Source organism: Strigops habroptila, chromosome 2, assembly GCF_004027225.2.
Source record: "Strigops habroptila isolate Jane chromosome 2, bStrHab1.2.pri, whole genome shotgun sequence".
NCBI classification, from domain to species: Eukaryota; Metazoa; Chordata; class Aves; order Psittaciformes; family Psittacidae; genus Strigops; species Strigops habroptila.
This window is the reverse complement of record NC_044278.2, coordinates 49116528-49131741: the sequence shown is the minus strand read 5'-3', so window position 1 is coordinate 49131741 and position 15214 is coordinate 49116528. Positions and strand designations below refer to the sequence as shown.

The 15214-nt window shown below is 42.4% G+C and overlaps 1 protein-coding gene across 3 annotated transcripts in view; it reads right to left on the bottom strand.

Moving 5' to 3' along the window:
• The window catches only part of MID1 (midline 1), a 265230-nt gene that overhangs the window by 13711 nt on the left and 236305 nt on the right, over positions 1–15214 (bottom strand). For all 3 annotated transcript variants that reach the window (XM_030476901.1, XM_030476899.2, XM_030476900.1), the window contains exons 8-9: positions 3078–3239; positions 653–860 (exon numbers count right to left, since the gene is read on the bottom strand). In XM_030476901.1, coding sequence (XP_030332761.1) covers positions 653–860; positions 3078–3239 — 370 coding nt within the window. The remainder of the gene's footprint in view (positions 1–652; positions 861–3077; positions 3240–15214) is intronic.

Below are 15214 nucleotides of genomic sequence, written 5' to 3'. Positions count from 1 at the left end.
TTGCCTTTGAATCCCAAGGGATGACATCTCTTCCACTGACTAAAAGGCCCCTGAAATCCACCTTTGTGTGACACAGAGGATCATTCAGGAGTGGAGGAATGCACTCCTTCATTTCCTGACCCTTGTTTCATTTCCTGGAGCACACACCTACAGCTCTGCTTTTCTGCGTCCCCTCCACAGAAGCAAACCTGATCTCTACCCCTGTGAAACTAGATAATCAAATTGTCCTTATACTATTTGTTTTTTCCTTACCAAAGGATGCTAAGATCTTTCACATTTAGTAAAGAAAAGACCACACTTACATAGTTCACCCTATTGTTTAAACAAGATGAAACTTTCTGAGCTCTCCAATTCAGTAAAATCTTAAAATGTACTGTATGTGGGCCCAAAAACCAGCCATCCCCAGCCACGGAGTAAAAGTCCTGTGGAGGCTGATAAACATAAAGACGCTCTATCTGGCAGATTTTTCTCCAGAGTACAAAAATGCTGCAGACTGAGCAAATATTCTGGCGAACCACGTGAAAGTATATGCTTCTCCTATTCTTGTACTGTTCCTCATGCCTCTGCTACCAGTGTTTATCAGAGAAACTGTGCCAGGACCTGCAGAGTGTGAACTAGAGATTAATTTCACATATATTTTCTATATACATACCATGTACTCCCACTTATAACCACTTCCCAGTAATGCCGCCCACTGTCAATGAACACATTGCCAGCTACTCCATAGCTCCCTTGGCTTGTGAATCGCTCTGGTGTGTGACTCTTTTTGGAGGATGTTTCATCACGTTCCACTGTCAAATTATCATGAGACACTTTCAGTTTTCTATGAGCCGATTTGGGGTCCAGTTTAAATGGCTGACCTGGAGACGCAGAGACAAAGATGGCAGAAGAATGGTTTGGCTTTGATTTTGAAAAGGAGAGTGGATTAGCAAGCCTCTAAGAAGCCCACAGATTACATAACCATATTAATCTCCTCCTCTGAAGCGTTCTTGAGATGGACTAACCTCTTCTGCTCCCTGCAATAGCTACTTTGCATTGTCAATTTACTGTCAATCTCATTGTGCACTAACTTGCCCGTGTCGATAATCCCTGCAAAGAGCCCCGCATAATCATCATGCCTATTATCTCTGACCCAGAGGTAACCTGAATACTCTAATTCTTGCATGTAATTGAAAGCAATATACATGCTAATAAAGGTCTGAGGGTTGTTTTTTTCACAGCAAATTAGATTTAGAATAAATTGTGTTCTATTAATTCTCTAGGGATACAGCTCCATAACATCTTCATCAGTGCTACAAAAAGTATGATTTCAAATCTCACAAAATGAGTTTGAAAACAAGAAGCAGCACAGGCCTTGTCTGTTCATTGACTCATAGCTTTATTTATGGCAAACACAGTCAACAATTCAGGATCACTTTGGAAGGATGTCCATGTAGTGCTGGATACTGTGCATTAAAAAGAAGGAAGTGAACTGTAACTTGGTCCAAATAATATGGTGTGAAAACATTACTGAGGCTGTTGCTCTTGGCGAGTATATTCAGCTGTAGCATGAGATTTGTAGACAATAACAGGAAGCTTTTTGGTAAACCGAACCCTATAGATATATAAAGCCTGCCACAATTCTGACAGGCTGGCTCATTGCATCAAAAAGCAAAATGATCATTTACCTCCAGTGAGAGACAACTAGGAAAGTATGACTCCACAAGTGGTCCAATAAAGCCCTTTTCCCCTTCTTACTGTCTTTCATACCAAGGGGAAAAAAATGTAAGCGGACGATTTGATGACATACACAGAAAATATAAATGAGTGCTCTCATGAGATCTGTGTGAGGCACTGATGTGTACTTCAAGTAAGACAGAAATTGTTCAGAGTTATCTACTTTTGCAATGTGTATTTAGCTAGGTATTATGACCAAGTCTAAAATAAACTCATTGGAAAATATAGGGGCACATTTTACCTGCTTTTCCTTACCACTTGCTAGCAATAAAATACCTACAGCCTGCCTCTCTAACTGATTAGTAGCCTCTGTGTTGCTGAAGCAGTGTCTGAAGGATGTCTTTCTCTGTACTGGATTGTATCTGGCCACATCATTTCTCACAGTCACCTGAGAGATTGCTTTTGTGCCACGCTGGTTCACAAATTTACAAAAGGATAAAAGACTGCCATTTCCAGATGGGTCCTCTAGTTATGTATCTGCTTGTAGGTTACCAAGTGTAACAATACTCAGATGCTTGGTAGCAGATGTGGAGTTTGTATGAGCAGCTTTTACACAGAAGTGCAAGCCAGGTTAGTAGCAGTAAGGAGAAAATCAGAAATGTGTACATGCCATTCCCTGCAGCCTCTTTCTTGCAACGTTCAGTATCACCCCTCTTCGAGCACCCTCCCCTACAATAAGTAGGTTTCAGAGGGTGCACAAATCCCAGTGTTCCCTTTGCAGTGCTCAGAGCTGCCCACGATGACTGCATGTCTGAGGGGTTGACTGTGGCACATGAAGAAAAAGGTTGAAAACCAGTCTTAAAATTGCTATGCTACATCTGATAATAATTTGTGTAACCATTGTTTCTTTGAAGTGGGATCTCTGACTACTCTACCACCTTCTTGAACTCCATAAAAAGTGAAGTGGATGGAGTTAAGAAGTTTTCCAGTATCCCAAGAAAGAGATCATTTTGGAGGATAAAATTAAACTAGCAATTATCTTATGAACACTATACAAAATTAAAATGTTTTACTGCAAACACAAGAAAAGCTTTTGCTTTGTAGAGGAAAACGAATAGAGAAGACATGAAAACAAAACCACAAAAGAGTATTTTCAATCATTTCACATGTGATGGCTCTGTTCCTAAATGATATTTCCAGTGACCAAATTACAGATGTTTCTCTCTCAAAAAAGAAAAGTAATTTCTGCACTGCTGAAGATTCTGGTAACCTTGAATTGAGTTAAATAAGTGGCTTTCATTGTGATAAGCACTTTAAATAAGTTTAACTGCTCTGTGCTCTTGTATCTTCCAAAGATCAAACCCAGAAAAGAAGGCAAGAAAGGAGAAGAATGCGTGCGTGCCGGATCTCACGTTACTCACTGTTTGTCTTGAGCTTGCCGGGCTCGCTGCTTCTGCTGCCTGCCTGATTAATGGCCTTAACAATGAAGATGTACTTAGTGCCACTCTGTAACCCATGCACGGTGTAGTGGTTTTGTTTGATATTGGGAACAATCATCCAGCTGTCGGCTGAGTTGCATAAACCTGCAATTTCAAACAGAGCACATCAGTCATAACATACTAAACACTTTGTAAGAGAGGAACATTAGAGCACTCCCAAGCACCCAACAACGGATATGAATTTTGCTTCTCTGCCTTTTAAAGTGCTGTTACATTTACTATATCGCTACTTAATGCCACTAACTCATTTCATCAGCCCTCAGCCAAGGCACCTTTTAAGTTCTTGCTATGTGAAGTCAACCATGAAAAATGGGCATTTAAGAAATAACTCAGTGGAGGCATGAGCAATCTGAGATTTTTCATATTCCAGCACAAGGAATTCTTTATTGCTTAAGAACTAGAGGATTATGGAGATCCCATCAGTCTACTGTTTGGATTAATGAGCTCAGTTTAAGCCTCAGAAAACTAACATAAATAGTGAAGCTAGCAGGGCTGGGGAGGCACCTTTGCTGAGTCCCCAGGTATGCATTCTTCAGGACCTGAAGCAAATCATGGGAAGCCAAACAGGGTGGAACATGGGCTTCAGAGCAAGCTTTGGCTTTTACGCTCCAGACTTTGCCAAAATGTAATCTAAGACAGTAAATTTGATGGATGCAACTTTTTTATTTGTGTCCTCATGGTCACATGTCATCTGGGGAAGAGCTACATAATTTTCCAGTTACAAAATTTTTGGGGTACATTTTCTGCCTACTACTGAAGTATAATATTTAGGAAGTAAGTAAAATAAGGGAGGAGCAATATAATCATCAAAACAGGAAAATACTCCATTAAAATCAACTTATCCCTGTAAATTTTTCCTACTGTGATACAACTGCAATGGCAGTCAATCACCCATATTACTTGCTGTACATTTTGAACAGCTCCTGGTCTAACAGATTCCCAGTCTGATAGCTATCTTATTATAAATGTTTACATAAATAACAAATTAAAGATTCATGAAATGTGTGTATGCTCGCAATCTTTTATGTAGTTATACAGCTAGAAAAAGATACATGCAGATGGAAATGTATGCATGTGTGTGAATATGTAATGCTGGAAAACTTCAAAAGAAAAATGTTTGACTGGATTAGGAACCCGACAGACTTCTTGGTCTCTGCCTTTACTAGGCATAGAACATGTTATGAAAGCTGTTGTGTTATTAAAAAACAGCTTTCAGCTTTTAACTCACGTTTTACCAGCAAACCTGTAGGTACTAGTGAAGAGAATCCTTTAGAAGTCACTAGTAATTTCAGCTCTGCGTATTAGGCAATACAAAACCTTTACATAAAGTAAAAATAAATAGACTACTGAACAAAAAACTTGAAAGAAAAAGACCTGTGACACAGGTTTACAGACTCATAGACAATTTATAGCCATACTGGGAGATTCCTTTCTAATTTGGGATGTGCTTTTCATAACAAAAGCTCATTAGGAACAGAACTCAACCCCAGATTTCAAACCAAGAATTATGTAGCTTTTGTCTCAAAGTTCTCTCTATACATACATAGCCTTCTTGAGAGCCAGGCAGCCATTCGTCCTGCTGTGCAAATAGGTAACTGAGGCATAGTTTCAGGTAGGACTTGTATCACCTTGTCATCTAATAAAGAGCTGGAATGCCTAACCTATTTTTCTGGACTCTGAGGAGAGGCAGAAATCAGTGAGTAGTTTCATTTCTCCAGTTGCTAACATCCTACTACAAGTGCCTCTCTTTTATTGGCCACAGAAGCCTAGATGAGTAGCATAGGCGAGATCTCTAATTTCAGTTATTTGAAATGAGGTGAGATGAACACCGCCACCACCACCTGCTTTGAAGTCTGGAAGTCTAAAACTGTGGCTGAACTCACATGTGGTTTGTGGCCTTTGGACCATGATTTAGCAGAATATTTTGTTGTTGTAGTTTCCTGGTGTAAAGTGGGAAAACCTAATTCTAGTATGTTCTTTATGCTCCAACCAGTAAGCATCCTGATCACACATAGCCTCCCTAACTATCAGCTATAAGAGATTCAAACAGTTTGCTATATATGAATAGAAGCTGCAAAGAAAGGCAACCTTGCAGCACTGTTTTTCTCAAGAATACTGAAAAACTAGATCATATAGAGCAATCATCTGTCTACCTCCTGAAAAAAAAAGAACCCAGTGTTATACCCCATGATAACCCCAGTTGTGCCTAGCATTTGTAGTAACTGCTTGTATCAACATCAGTCCATGTCTTGTTTCACTGAAACATACATTTATTTGTGTAGTCTGGTGTGACCAGGTTTCGTGAGAGAAAGAAAGGAAATAAAGGCAGCAGTTTCCTGGCATAAAATATTTCACTGACTGCTCAGAGGAATCCTCATCTTTTTCCAATAAAAATTTGCCACAGTTACTAGAGCAAAGGCACACTTGCTCTGTAGCTGAACTACCACATTGATTTTGGATTGGGACCATCACTTACCTGGGTCCCAGGTGCTATTGTAAAGTAAGTGTTAAGTTAAAACAACACAAAATGAAGCACTGGACTTAGAGGGAGTCCAGTATGACCAAGGACTCCTTAACTCAGATGCCTCTGTTGAGGTATCAAATAACATATGACAGTAAGCAGGATGGGTCCAGAGATTCTAGAAACCTCTTTTCTTTCCACAACCACACTTTGGAAGCAAAGGTCTAGGTATACATAAGCCATATATAAACAAACCCTTACACAGACCCAGAATGCCCAGATTTTGCTAAGTCATATCGAAACTAGATTTGTTTAGTCACTACAGATCTCTAAAGGGCACATGTTCAAAGCTTGCTTTACACTTTTTAGGCTGTTCTCCAGAGGCTGATTGCTCCTTAATGAAGTATAAAACTTGGATCTAAATAGGTATATGAAGGACTGTAAAGCTACAGTTACATTGCTTTGAGTCTCCTCTCCAGTCTGTCCTCTCCTCCTGCATATGTGGATTTATACATAGAATCGCATACTCATTACTCACTAGTCTGTAAATACTTACAAAGAGTAAATTATTGTATTATTAAATAATCCAGTTAAGGGTTAATTTAGATTTCCGTGTATAGAAGGCAGAGTCACAATAATTTTAGGTATTGCTACATATTGGCTTCTGCTGCCACGACTACCAGTGTACAATGAATGTTGGATTTGCATGACCTGGTTACGTTGCTCAACAAACCTTGCTATCCCAACAAGCTCGGCTCTTACCTGTGCACCAAGGGGCTCTGTGATGTGTCCATGTGCTTCCTGACTGTGAGATATTTGATAACAGCCTTTAAATTGAACTTTGATTCAAAAATCTTGGGAATTACTTTTGAATGCATCAAAATACAAGTCCAAAATCCTTTAAAATGGAGAATAGTAACTAACAGCAGCCAAGTTCAGCTTTTAGGTATGTCACTGCATCAAAAGAATTTGTCTTCAGTTATGCCTTGTCAGGACAGCCTTTCTTTTCTGAATGCAAAAAAGATGATTAAGAAAGTTCATGGAAATAAGCAAGAAGCGTGGTAATGCGGTCATCCAGGGGTAGCGTCTGCCCTCTCAGCTCCCTGCTGGTGTCAGCAGGTTAAATAGAAAAGCACACATCTCCTCACTGGCGCAGCAGCAGGAGCTAAGGGTCTGCTATTGTACCCACTCCTAATCCAGGCTGAATTCAGGTTTCTTGTTTCAAAAACCTCGGGCTTTTTACAGGGTTATGCAGGTGGTAAAACAATGTATTTCAAAACTGTAGCCTACAAAAATGCAGAGAATTTAAATTACATCCTGGAATGGTGCAGTGAGCACAGTGATGTCCATACAGGATGTGTGAGTTTTCAAAAAAAGTTCCTCAGAATCTGGAGGTAATAATTTGTAAAGCCATTTCCCTGGTGTTGGCTCTTGATGCACTTTAAAAAACAGATGGGAAAAATCCCAAGGTGTAAATCCTCCTAAAATTTACACTGGTAGATTTTAATAAAATACATCTTCTTGAAAATTGTAAGAGAAGAAGAAAAGTCATGTGAAGGTTATTTCATCTCTTGAGTATTTTAATTATTTTTAAATGCTTTCTAAATAAATTATTACCAATTGAAATTGGGAGGATAGCTCTCCACCCCCACTCTGCATTCCAACATGAAAGAAAATAATATATGGAGGATTGCTGTAAAACATATCACTTTTTTTTAAGAAATACACTCTATATACTTTTCAAGAAGCAGAAGTTTTCTTGGTTTTATCTCAAATTTGGTTTTGTGCCATTAAAAGACACTAAAATCCTCAACAGCAATCTGAAGATTATAAGGAATCTATTTTTAATAAATTAAAACTTCCAGAAACAGACAAAAGCTAGAATATTCAGAAATTAATTCGTGAATAATAGATTAACAGTTTTTCATGGAAGCTTGGGCTCCTAATTGTTTTAGCTCCTTCAAAAAAATGTTATGCTATCTTACAGGAAGAGTAACCATGTAACACTGACAAGGTTCTTTAAATGCACTGTATCCTTAATACAGTGATTTTTAGTATTTAGCCGATGTAATTAACTAACCTAATTTACCAGGAAAGAGAGAATTATTTACTGCTTTTTGTCTTGAAGACAGATGTGTTTTTCTTGAAGACATCTTGCATAACAGCAGAAAACTGGGTGTTTAAATTTTAACCTTCCTGAAGCACACTAAAGCAAATCCATGATGTTAAAAAAATGCATGCTCAATGAATACTTGAAAATCTATTGAAATGGGATAATGAAATTATAATGCATGTTAGCTAGATAGTGACAAAGTCATTTTAAAAGCCTTTACAATATTCAGATTGCAGGTGATTAGCTGCCTCTCAGAAATGCAAATGTGAGAATGGTATGACTCTGAGAACAACTGCTTTAGTAAAGCCTGCTTAATTTAAAGTTCAGTATTGCTCTTATGCATAGAACAGGGCTGCCAAGCACTATAGCCAAGCAGTTTGGCCACATGGAAATAATCTTTCCTGTATGAAATAGGATTCAAAATGAAGTACTCTATTTGGATCTTTTCCATCAAATGTTAACCCTCCAATTTTTCAGTTAATAAAAAAGAATATAGTTGATTATCTTGGATAGAAAATACACTAGAAAAACATAGCATTGCTTGCTTTTGTTACTGAATTCTTAGCAATCTCTGAATGATATATGCCTCTGGTGGGGGAAATGTACTGAGGAGTGGAAAGCCCAGTCAGGCTGGCTATGTGGTTTTAAGAAAGAGATTCCAAAATAACAGCCTCCATTAGCACGGTAGGTGGGTATGTATGCAAAGTGATTCCTATTGTCTCAGGGGAAAAAGACTTGTTGGTTTAATGCAGTACTCCAGCTAGTCCCTCGTGGCTAATTCATAGCTACAAAAACACAGAACTGAAGACACTCTGTGAACCTGTTTACATTATCTGCTGCAGGCAACACACAATACCAATGGAAAATTATTGGGATATGACAAAGAAATAAATTTAAAAAATAATTGTATGCAATAGCATGCAAATGACATAAATCGAAAGAAATTTCTGCTAATCCAAAATCTATTCAACTAAAACAGGATTAAAAAAAATAAAATATCACCTAGCACCACCTCATGAAGCCATGAAGGCTGCATTCAACCACACTGCTACAGTACACTCCAATATTCTAGGCTAAATCTTGTATAGTAATTCATGAAAGTTTGAACATTAGACCCTTCTGCAGGACAAAAAGTATAATCCGGCAATGTGAAGAAATATCCAAGCAGTCTTCCGAGCAAAATCAGGACATTAGTGGGCAAATTTCCAGTACCAGTGGAAGTTGGAATGAACTGGAAGAGTCTCATGCTTTAGAAACCTGGGCAGATCTGTAGTAGTTCGATTTGGCAGGAATCTCAATTGGAGGTGTTCAAGTCCACATTAAATAATTAGATTAAAAAAAAGCTTTGCAACATTTATAAAACGCTTCCACATATACTTCCGTAAGCATGTACAAATTTGGGTTATCATTATACCTTTCAATTAAACTGAAACTAACAGCCAGGATGTTTGTGTAAGAACTGTGTGTTAAGAAAAAAGAGAGAGAGAGAGAGACAGATAAGCAAAGAAAAAGGGCCAGTTCTGTCATTTCTTCTTACTGTGATTTAAGGTCTTCAGAGCATTTTGTAAACAAAGTTTCTTACAGTGTTAATTTGTTCTCTCTTCAAACTTTTAATGACACCATTTCTGCAAAGCAGTAAAATGAAAGTTCAGACTGCAAACTGAGCATTTCATGCTATACCCCAAAATTATCATATTGCATTTCTGAAAGTAGACTAATTGATACATGTTTTGCAGATCAAAGCTTTCACCTCCACATGGGAAACCTGCAATACAGCCTAAAAATGAATACCTTCTTATTTATTCAATAGTAAGCAAAGAGTAAAATCCGACATCACAGAAGTGTGGAAACGGCACAACTTTCTGCTGCTCTGTTCACGCATAGTGCCAGTAGCTGACTTGCATAAAGTCTTCTAGCATAAAGCCATCGATAATAATGGTTAGAAAAAAACCAATGAACTATGTTGTCATTAAGTCCTGCCTGCTTAGTAGTGACTAATCAGAGAAGCTTTTCCTTCGTTATCTACCTTGCTTCAACTGGTTCCAAGTTACTAATAGATCTTTTTGTTATCCAGCTTGCTCGGATGTAGGACCATGTGTTGAAGTTTACTTCATCTTTCCAGAAGTCTTAATTTTTGCAGTGTTTAAAATTAGGTTGTTTAGTGAAATACTAAATAGAGTTTTGGCAAAACACTAATAAAATTTCCAATAGTCCACCTTATTTTTCAGTCAATCCTGAATATCATATTATATTCACGGTATGCTACTTAAAAATTGTGTTAAAATGCCATCACATGAATCCTCAGATATCCTTTCAGATGGCTTGGAGAAGTAACTCCAGTTTAGTGACAAAATGAGGTGCATGCAGTAACAAAGGTGTCAGTGCAAAAGTTTGGCTCAGTACTGAAATTGGCATAGATTATACATTTTTCCATAAAGTATGCAAACATGTCTGCAGCACTGACTTTCATCGAAGTATCTCAGTCAATTTTGTAAGAAGAAAAACATTCCTGCACTGGGTCAAAACTAAGCCTATCTAGCTCAGTGAGTGGCTGGGGTGTCTGGTGGTGGACAAAGCACACAGCCATCATTTCTCACCATGCTCTGGCAGATCTCAATAGCTCACAGCTCTGGGACTTCCTGAGCCAGAAGGAAGTCTCTGCACTGCATTGTTCTCAGTGGATTTTTCTTGTGTGATCTGCCTAGTCATCTCTTGAACTGAAACCCACAACCCTCTGGGGCAATGAGTTCATAATTGAAATACACGTTGACTGAACAAATTCCACCTTTTGATTGATTTGGTTCTTTTCGAGATCCTTGTTTCATAAAGCAAGTATGTGTCAGTTAGTGGTGTTCCCATTAAACATACAGGGAACAGGAAGAAGTTAAATGACTTCTCCAAATTCATAGTTAATGATCCCTATGCACTGAACCCAGAAGTGCTGACTTCCTGGCGAAAATTTAAAAAATATTTTTTTTCTCGGAGGAATAGTTACGTAACAACAAAAGAATCCAAGGAATAATCAGCAAGTTTGTTCATTAAGGAAAGCCACAGATTCAAAACAGGGAGTGTATTTAATAAAAAATGTTCTGCAATGCAAACATAAAGCAATGATTACTAATATAGAATCATAGAATCGTAAGGGTTGAAAAGGACCTTAAGATCATCTAGTTCCAACCCCCCTGCCATGGGCAGGGACACCTTGCCCTAAACCATGTGGTTCAAGGCTCTGTCCAACCTGGCCTTGAACACCGCCAGGGATGGAGCATCCACAACCTCCCTGGGCAATCCATTCCAGTGCTTCACCACCCTCACTGTAAAGAACTTCTTCCTTATATCTAGTCTAAACTTCCCCTGTTTAAGTTTGAACCCATTACCCCTTGTCCTACCACTACAGTCCCTAAGGAAGAGTCCCTCCCCAGCATCCTTGTAGACCCCCTTCAGATACTGGAAGGCTGCTATGAGGTCACCACGCAGCCTTCTCTTCTCCAGGCTGAACAGCCCCAACTCTCTCAGCCTGTCTTCATACGGGAGGTGCTCCAGCCCTCTTATCATCCTCGTGGCCCTCCTCTGGACTCGCTCCAACAGCTCCATGTCCTTTTTATGTTGAGGACACCAGAACTGTACACAGTACTCCAAGTGAGGTCTCACGAGAGCAGAGTAGAGGGGCAGGATCACCTCCTTCGACCTGCTGGTCATGCTTCTTTTGATGCAGCCCAGGATACGGTTGGCTTTCTGGGCTGCAAGCGCACACTGCCGACTCATGTTAAGCTTCTCGTCAACCAACACCCCCAAGTCCTTTTCTGCAGGGCTGCTCTGAATCTCTTCTCTGCCCAGCCTGTAGCAGTGCCTGGGATTGCCCCGACCCAGGTGTAGGACCTTACACTTGGCTTGGTTAAACTTCATAAGGTTGGCATCGGCCCACCTCACAAGCGTGTCAAGGTCCCTCTGGATGGCATCCCTTCCCTCCAGCGTATCAACCGAACCACACAGCTTGGTGTCGTCGGCAAACTTGCTGAGGGCGCACTCAATCCCACTGTCCATGTCACCAAAAAAGATGTTGAACAGGACCGGTCCCAACACTGATCCCTGAGGGACACCACTCGTTACAGGTTTCCAACTGGACATCGAGCCATTTACCACAACTCTTTGCGTGCGGCCATCGAGCCAGTTCTTTATCCACCGAGTGGTCCATCTATCAAATTGATGTCTCTCCAATTTAGAGACAAGGATGTCGTGCGGGACAGTGTCGAACGCTTTGCACAAGTCCAGGTAGATGACGTCAACTGCTCTGCCCCTGTCCATCAGTTCCATGGCTCCATCATAGAAGGCCACCAAATTGGTCAGGCAGGATCTCCTCTTAGTGAAGCCATGTTGGCTGTCACCAACCACCTCGCTGTTTTTCATGTGCCTTACCATGTTTTCCAGGAGAAACTGTCCCAAGATTTTGCCAGGCACAGAGGTGAGACTGACTGGTCTGTAGTTCCCCGGGTCTTCCACCTTCCCCTTCTTGAAAATGGGGGTTATATTACCCTTCTTCCAGTCATCGGGAACTTCATCTGACTGCCAGGATTTTTCGAATATGATGGACAGTGGCTTAGCAACTTCATTCGCCAGCTCCTTCAGGACCCGTGGATGGATTTCATCAGGTCCCATGGACTTGTGCACGTTCAGGTTCTTAGGATGGTCTCGAACCTGATCCTCTCCTAAACTTCATTCTAGCTGGGCCTTAGCTTTCCTAACCTGGTCCCTAGCTTCTCGGGCAATGCTCCTATATTCTTCCCAGGCCGCCTGTCCTCGCTTCCACCTTCTATAAGCTTCTTTTTTCCCTCTAAGTTTCCTCAGCAGCTCCTTGTCCATCCAAAGAGGTCTCCTGGCCCTCCTGCTGCACTTTCTTCTAGTTGGGATGCAACACTCTTGAGCACGTAGCAGGTGATCCTTGAATATTGACCAGCAGTCTTGGGCCCCCCTGCTCTCTAGGACTGTATCCCATGAAACCTTACTAAGGAGGTTCCTGAAGAGGCCAAAGTCTGCTTTCTTGAAGTCCAGGGCAGTGAGCTTGCTGCATGCTCTTCTCACTGTCCTGAGGATCTCAAACTCAACCATCTCGTGATCACTAGAGCCAAGGCTGCCCTGGAGCGTTACATTTCCAACCAGTCCCTCCCTGTTGGTGAGCACAAGGTCCAGCATGGCACCTCTCCTCGTCGGCTCCTCTATTGCTTGAAAGAGGAAGTTGTCTTCCACACAATCGAGGAACCTCCTGGATTGCTTGTGCCGGGCCATACCGTCCCTCCAACAGATGTCAGGATAGTTGAAGACCCCCATGAGGACCAGGGCCTGCGAGCGCGAGGCTGCTCCTATCTGTCTGTAGAGCGCTTCATCCACAGAGTCCTCTTGATCAGGCGGCCTGTAACAGATCCCCACCGTAAAGTCCCCCGTTGCTGTTTTCCCTTTGATCCTGACCCACAAACACTCTGTTACCTCATCACCTGCCCCCAGACAGAGTTCCATACTCTCTAGCCTATCACTGACATAGATAGCAACACCCCCTCCCCGTCTGCCTGGCCTGTCTTTTCTAAACAGCCTGTAACCTTCCATTCCGACACTGCAGTCATAGGAGCCATCCCACCATGTTTCTGTGATACCAATGACATCATATTCCCGTAGCCTTGCACACATCTCTAATTCCTCTTGTTTGTTCCCCATACTACGGCGTTTGTATAGAGGCACCTTAGCCGAGCTCCAAATGGAGCCGACTCAATGGCTGGGGCAGCTGGAATATCTCTACGTCGCTCCAAGCACTTATTACAGGTGCTGGCAACTGACCAGGAATGTTGGGATGGATCAATGCTCCCCTCCCCCAACACATCTAGTTTAAAGCTTTCTTGACCAGCCTGGCAAGCCTCCTACCAAAACAGCTCTTCCCCTTCTTTGTCAGACCAGCTCCACCAGCCTCCAGTAGATCTGGCCTCCCAAATGGAGCCCCATGTGCTAAATAGCCAAACCCCTGACTATGGCACCACCATTCTAACCATTTATTAACCTGCCAGATGCACCTAGCTTTTTTAAGGTCCTCCCCTTTGCCCTGGAGAATCGATGAAAAAACTATCTGAGCTCCAGAGCCCCTAACCACCTCTCCCAGGGCTCTGTAGTCCTTCTTAATGTTTTCCAGGCTACTGCTATCTATATCTCTAGCACCCACATGGACTACTAGGAGGGGGTAATAGTCAGCAGGACCTACTAGAGCAGGCAGCCTCTCAGCAACATCCCTGATCCGAGCCCCCGGCAGGCAACACACCTCCCTCGAGACTGGATCAGGCCGGCAGATGAGTGCCTCTGTGCCTTTCAAAGCAGAGTCCCCTACTACTATGACCCTCCTCTTTTTCCTGGAGGCACCAGTAGCGATCCTCTTTACTGGTGCATCAGCAGGATGCTCATTAGGTGTGGTGGGTGCTTTCTCATTAGCCTCCTGCAGAACCGCGAAGCGGTTCTGGGTGGGGACATCAGATTTAGGAGGAAGTCCCTTGTCATTAATTGTCCTCTTCCTCCTTTTTTTGTTAGTTTTTCTCGTGACTAATTCCCAGCTTCCTGGGTTGCTGCCCTCCTTCTTTCCTATATGAGCAGTGCTAGACGTTTGCAGCCCCTGCACAGTTTGGGCCTGGAGCAAGCAGCCAAGCTTCCTCTCAGCTTCCCTGGCATCTTTTAGCTCTCCAACAGCCTCCCGCAGCTCAGTCACCTGCTGCAGGAGGACCTCCACCAGGGCGCACCGAGTGCAGCCCTGTCCATTGCGCACCCTCGCCTCAAGAGACCAGTCGAGGCACTTTCTACACTCCGAGGTCTGCGCCGCAGCCTCCCCTCTCATCGGCTCTGTCTGGGTGCCTACGCTGGCCACCGCCGGGGCAGAGCTCCCAGGGCGGGCCCTGCTCCTGAGGCGAGTGCTCACCATCCCGCTCGCTGCCCGCGCGAACTGAACTGCCGCGCCGCGCTCCTGGTCGCTCGCGCTCCCTGGGATGGGTTTTTACCCACTGAGGGCTGGTGCCGTCACTCCTGGCGCCGCCCCCTGTGAGTCAGCTGCTCGCGCCAGCTGAGCTGCCGGCTCCTGGGCAAGTCCTGTCGGGGACTTGAGGCTCCCTCGGTCGCTCTTGCCGCTCCGAACTGAGGGTCCTGGGCGCTGTGCTTCCCCCCGCTCCGGTGATAAAGGCGTCCTCTCTGGAGATACTCACCTCGGCAATTCACTAGAAATCACTAGGAATCTGGCTTTATGTGTTTTCAAATTCACCCCAAGATCTAGTACTTTTTTTAATCTAATTACAAGTTGAACAAAGTTACCATATTAATTGTTGTTCCACTGAAGTTTGCTGCCTTAGAATATACTGATACCAGTGCTTTGTAGCCTCGAAGTCCGTAAAAATCAGAGGGAAGGACTTGAGCTGTATTTTTGACAAAGGTCCAGGTGTCAAGGTTATCTAAATGAAAACAGGGCTG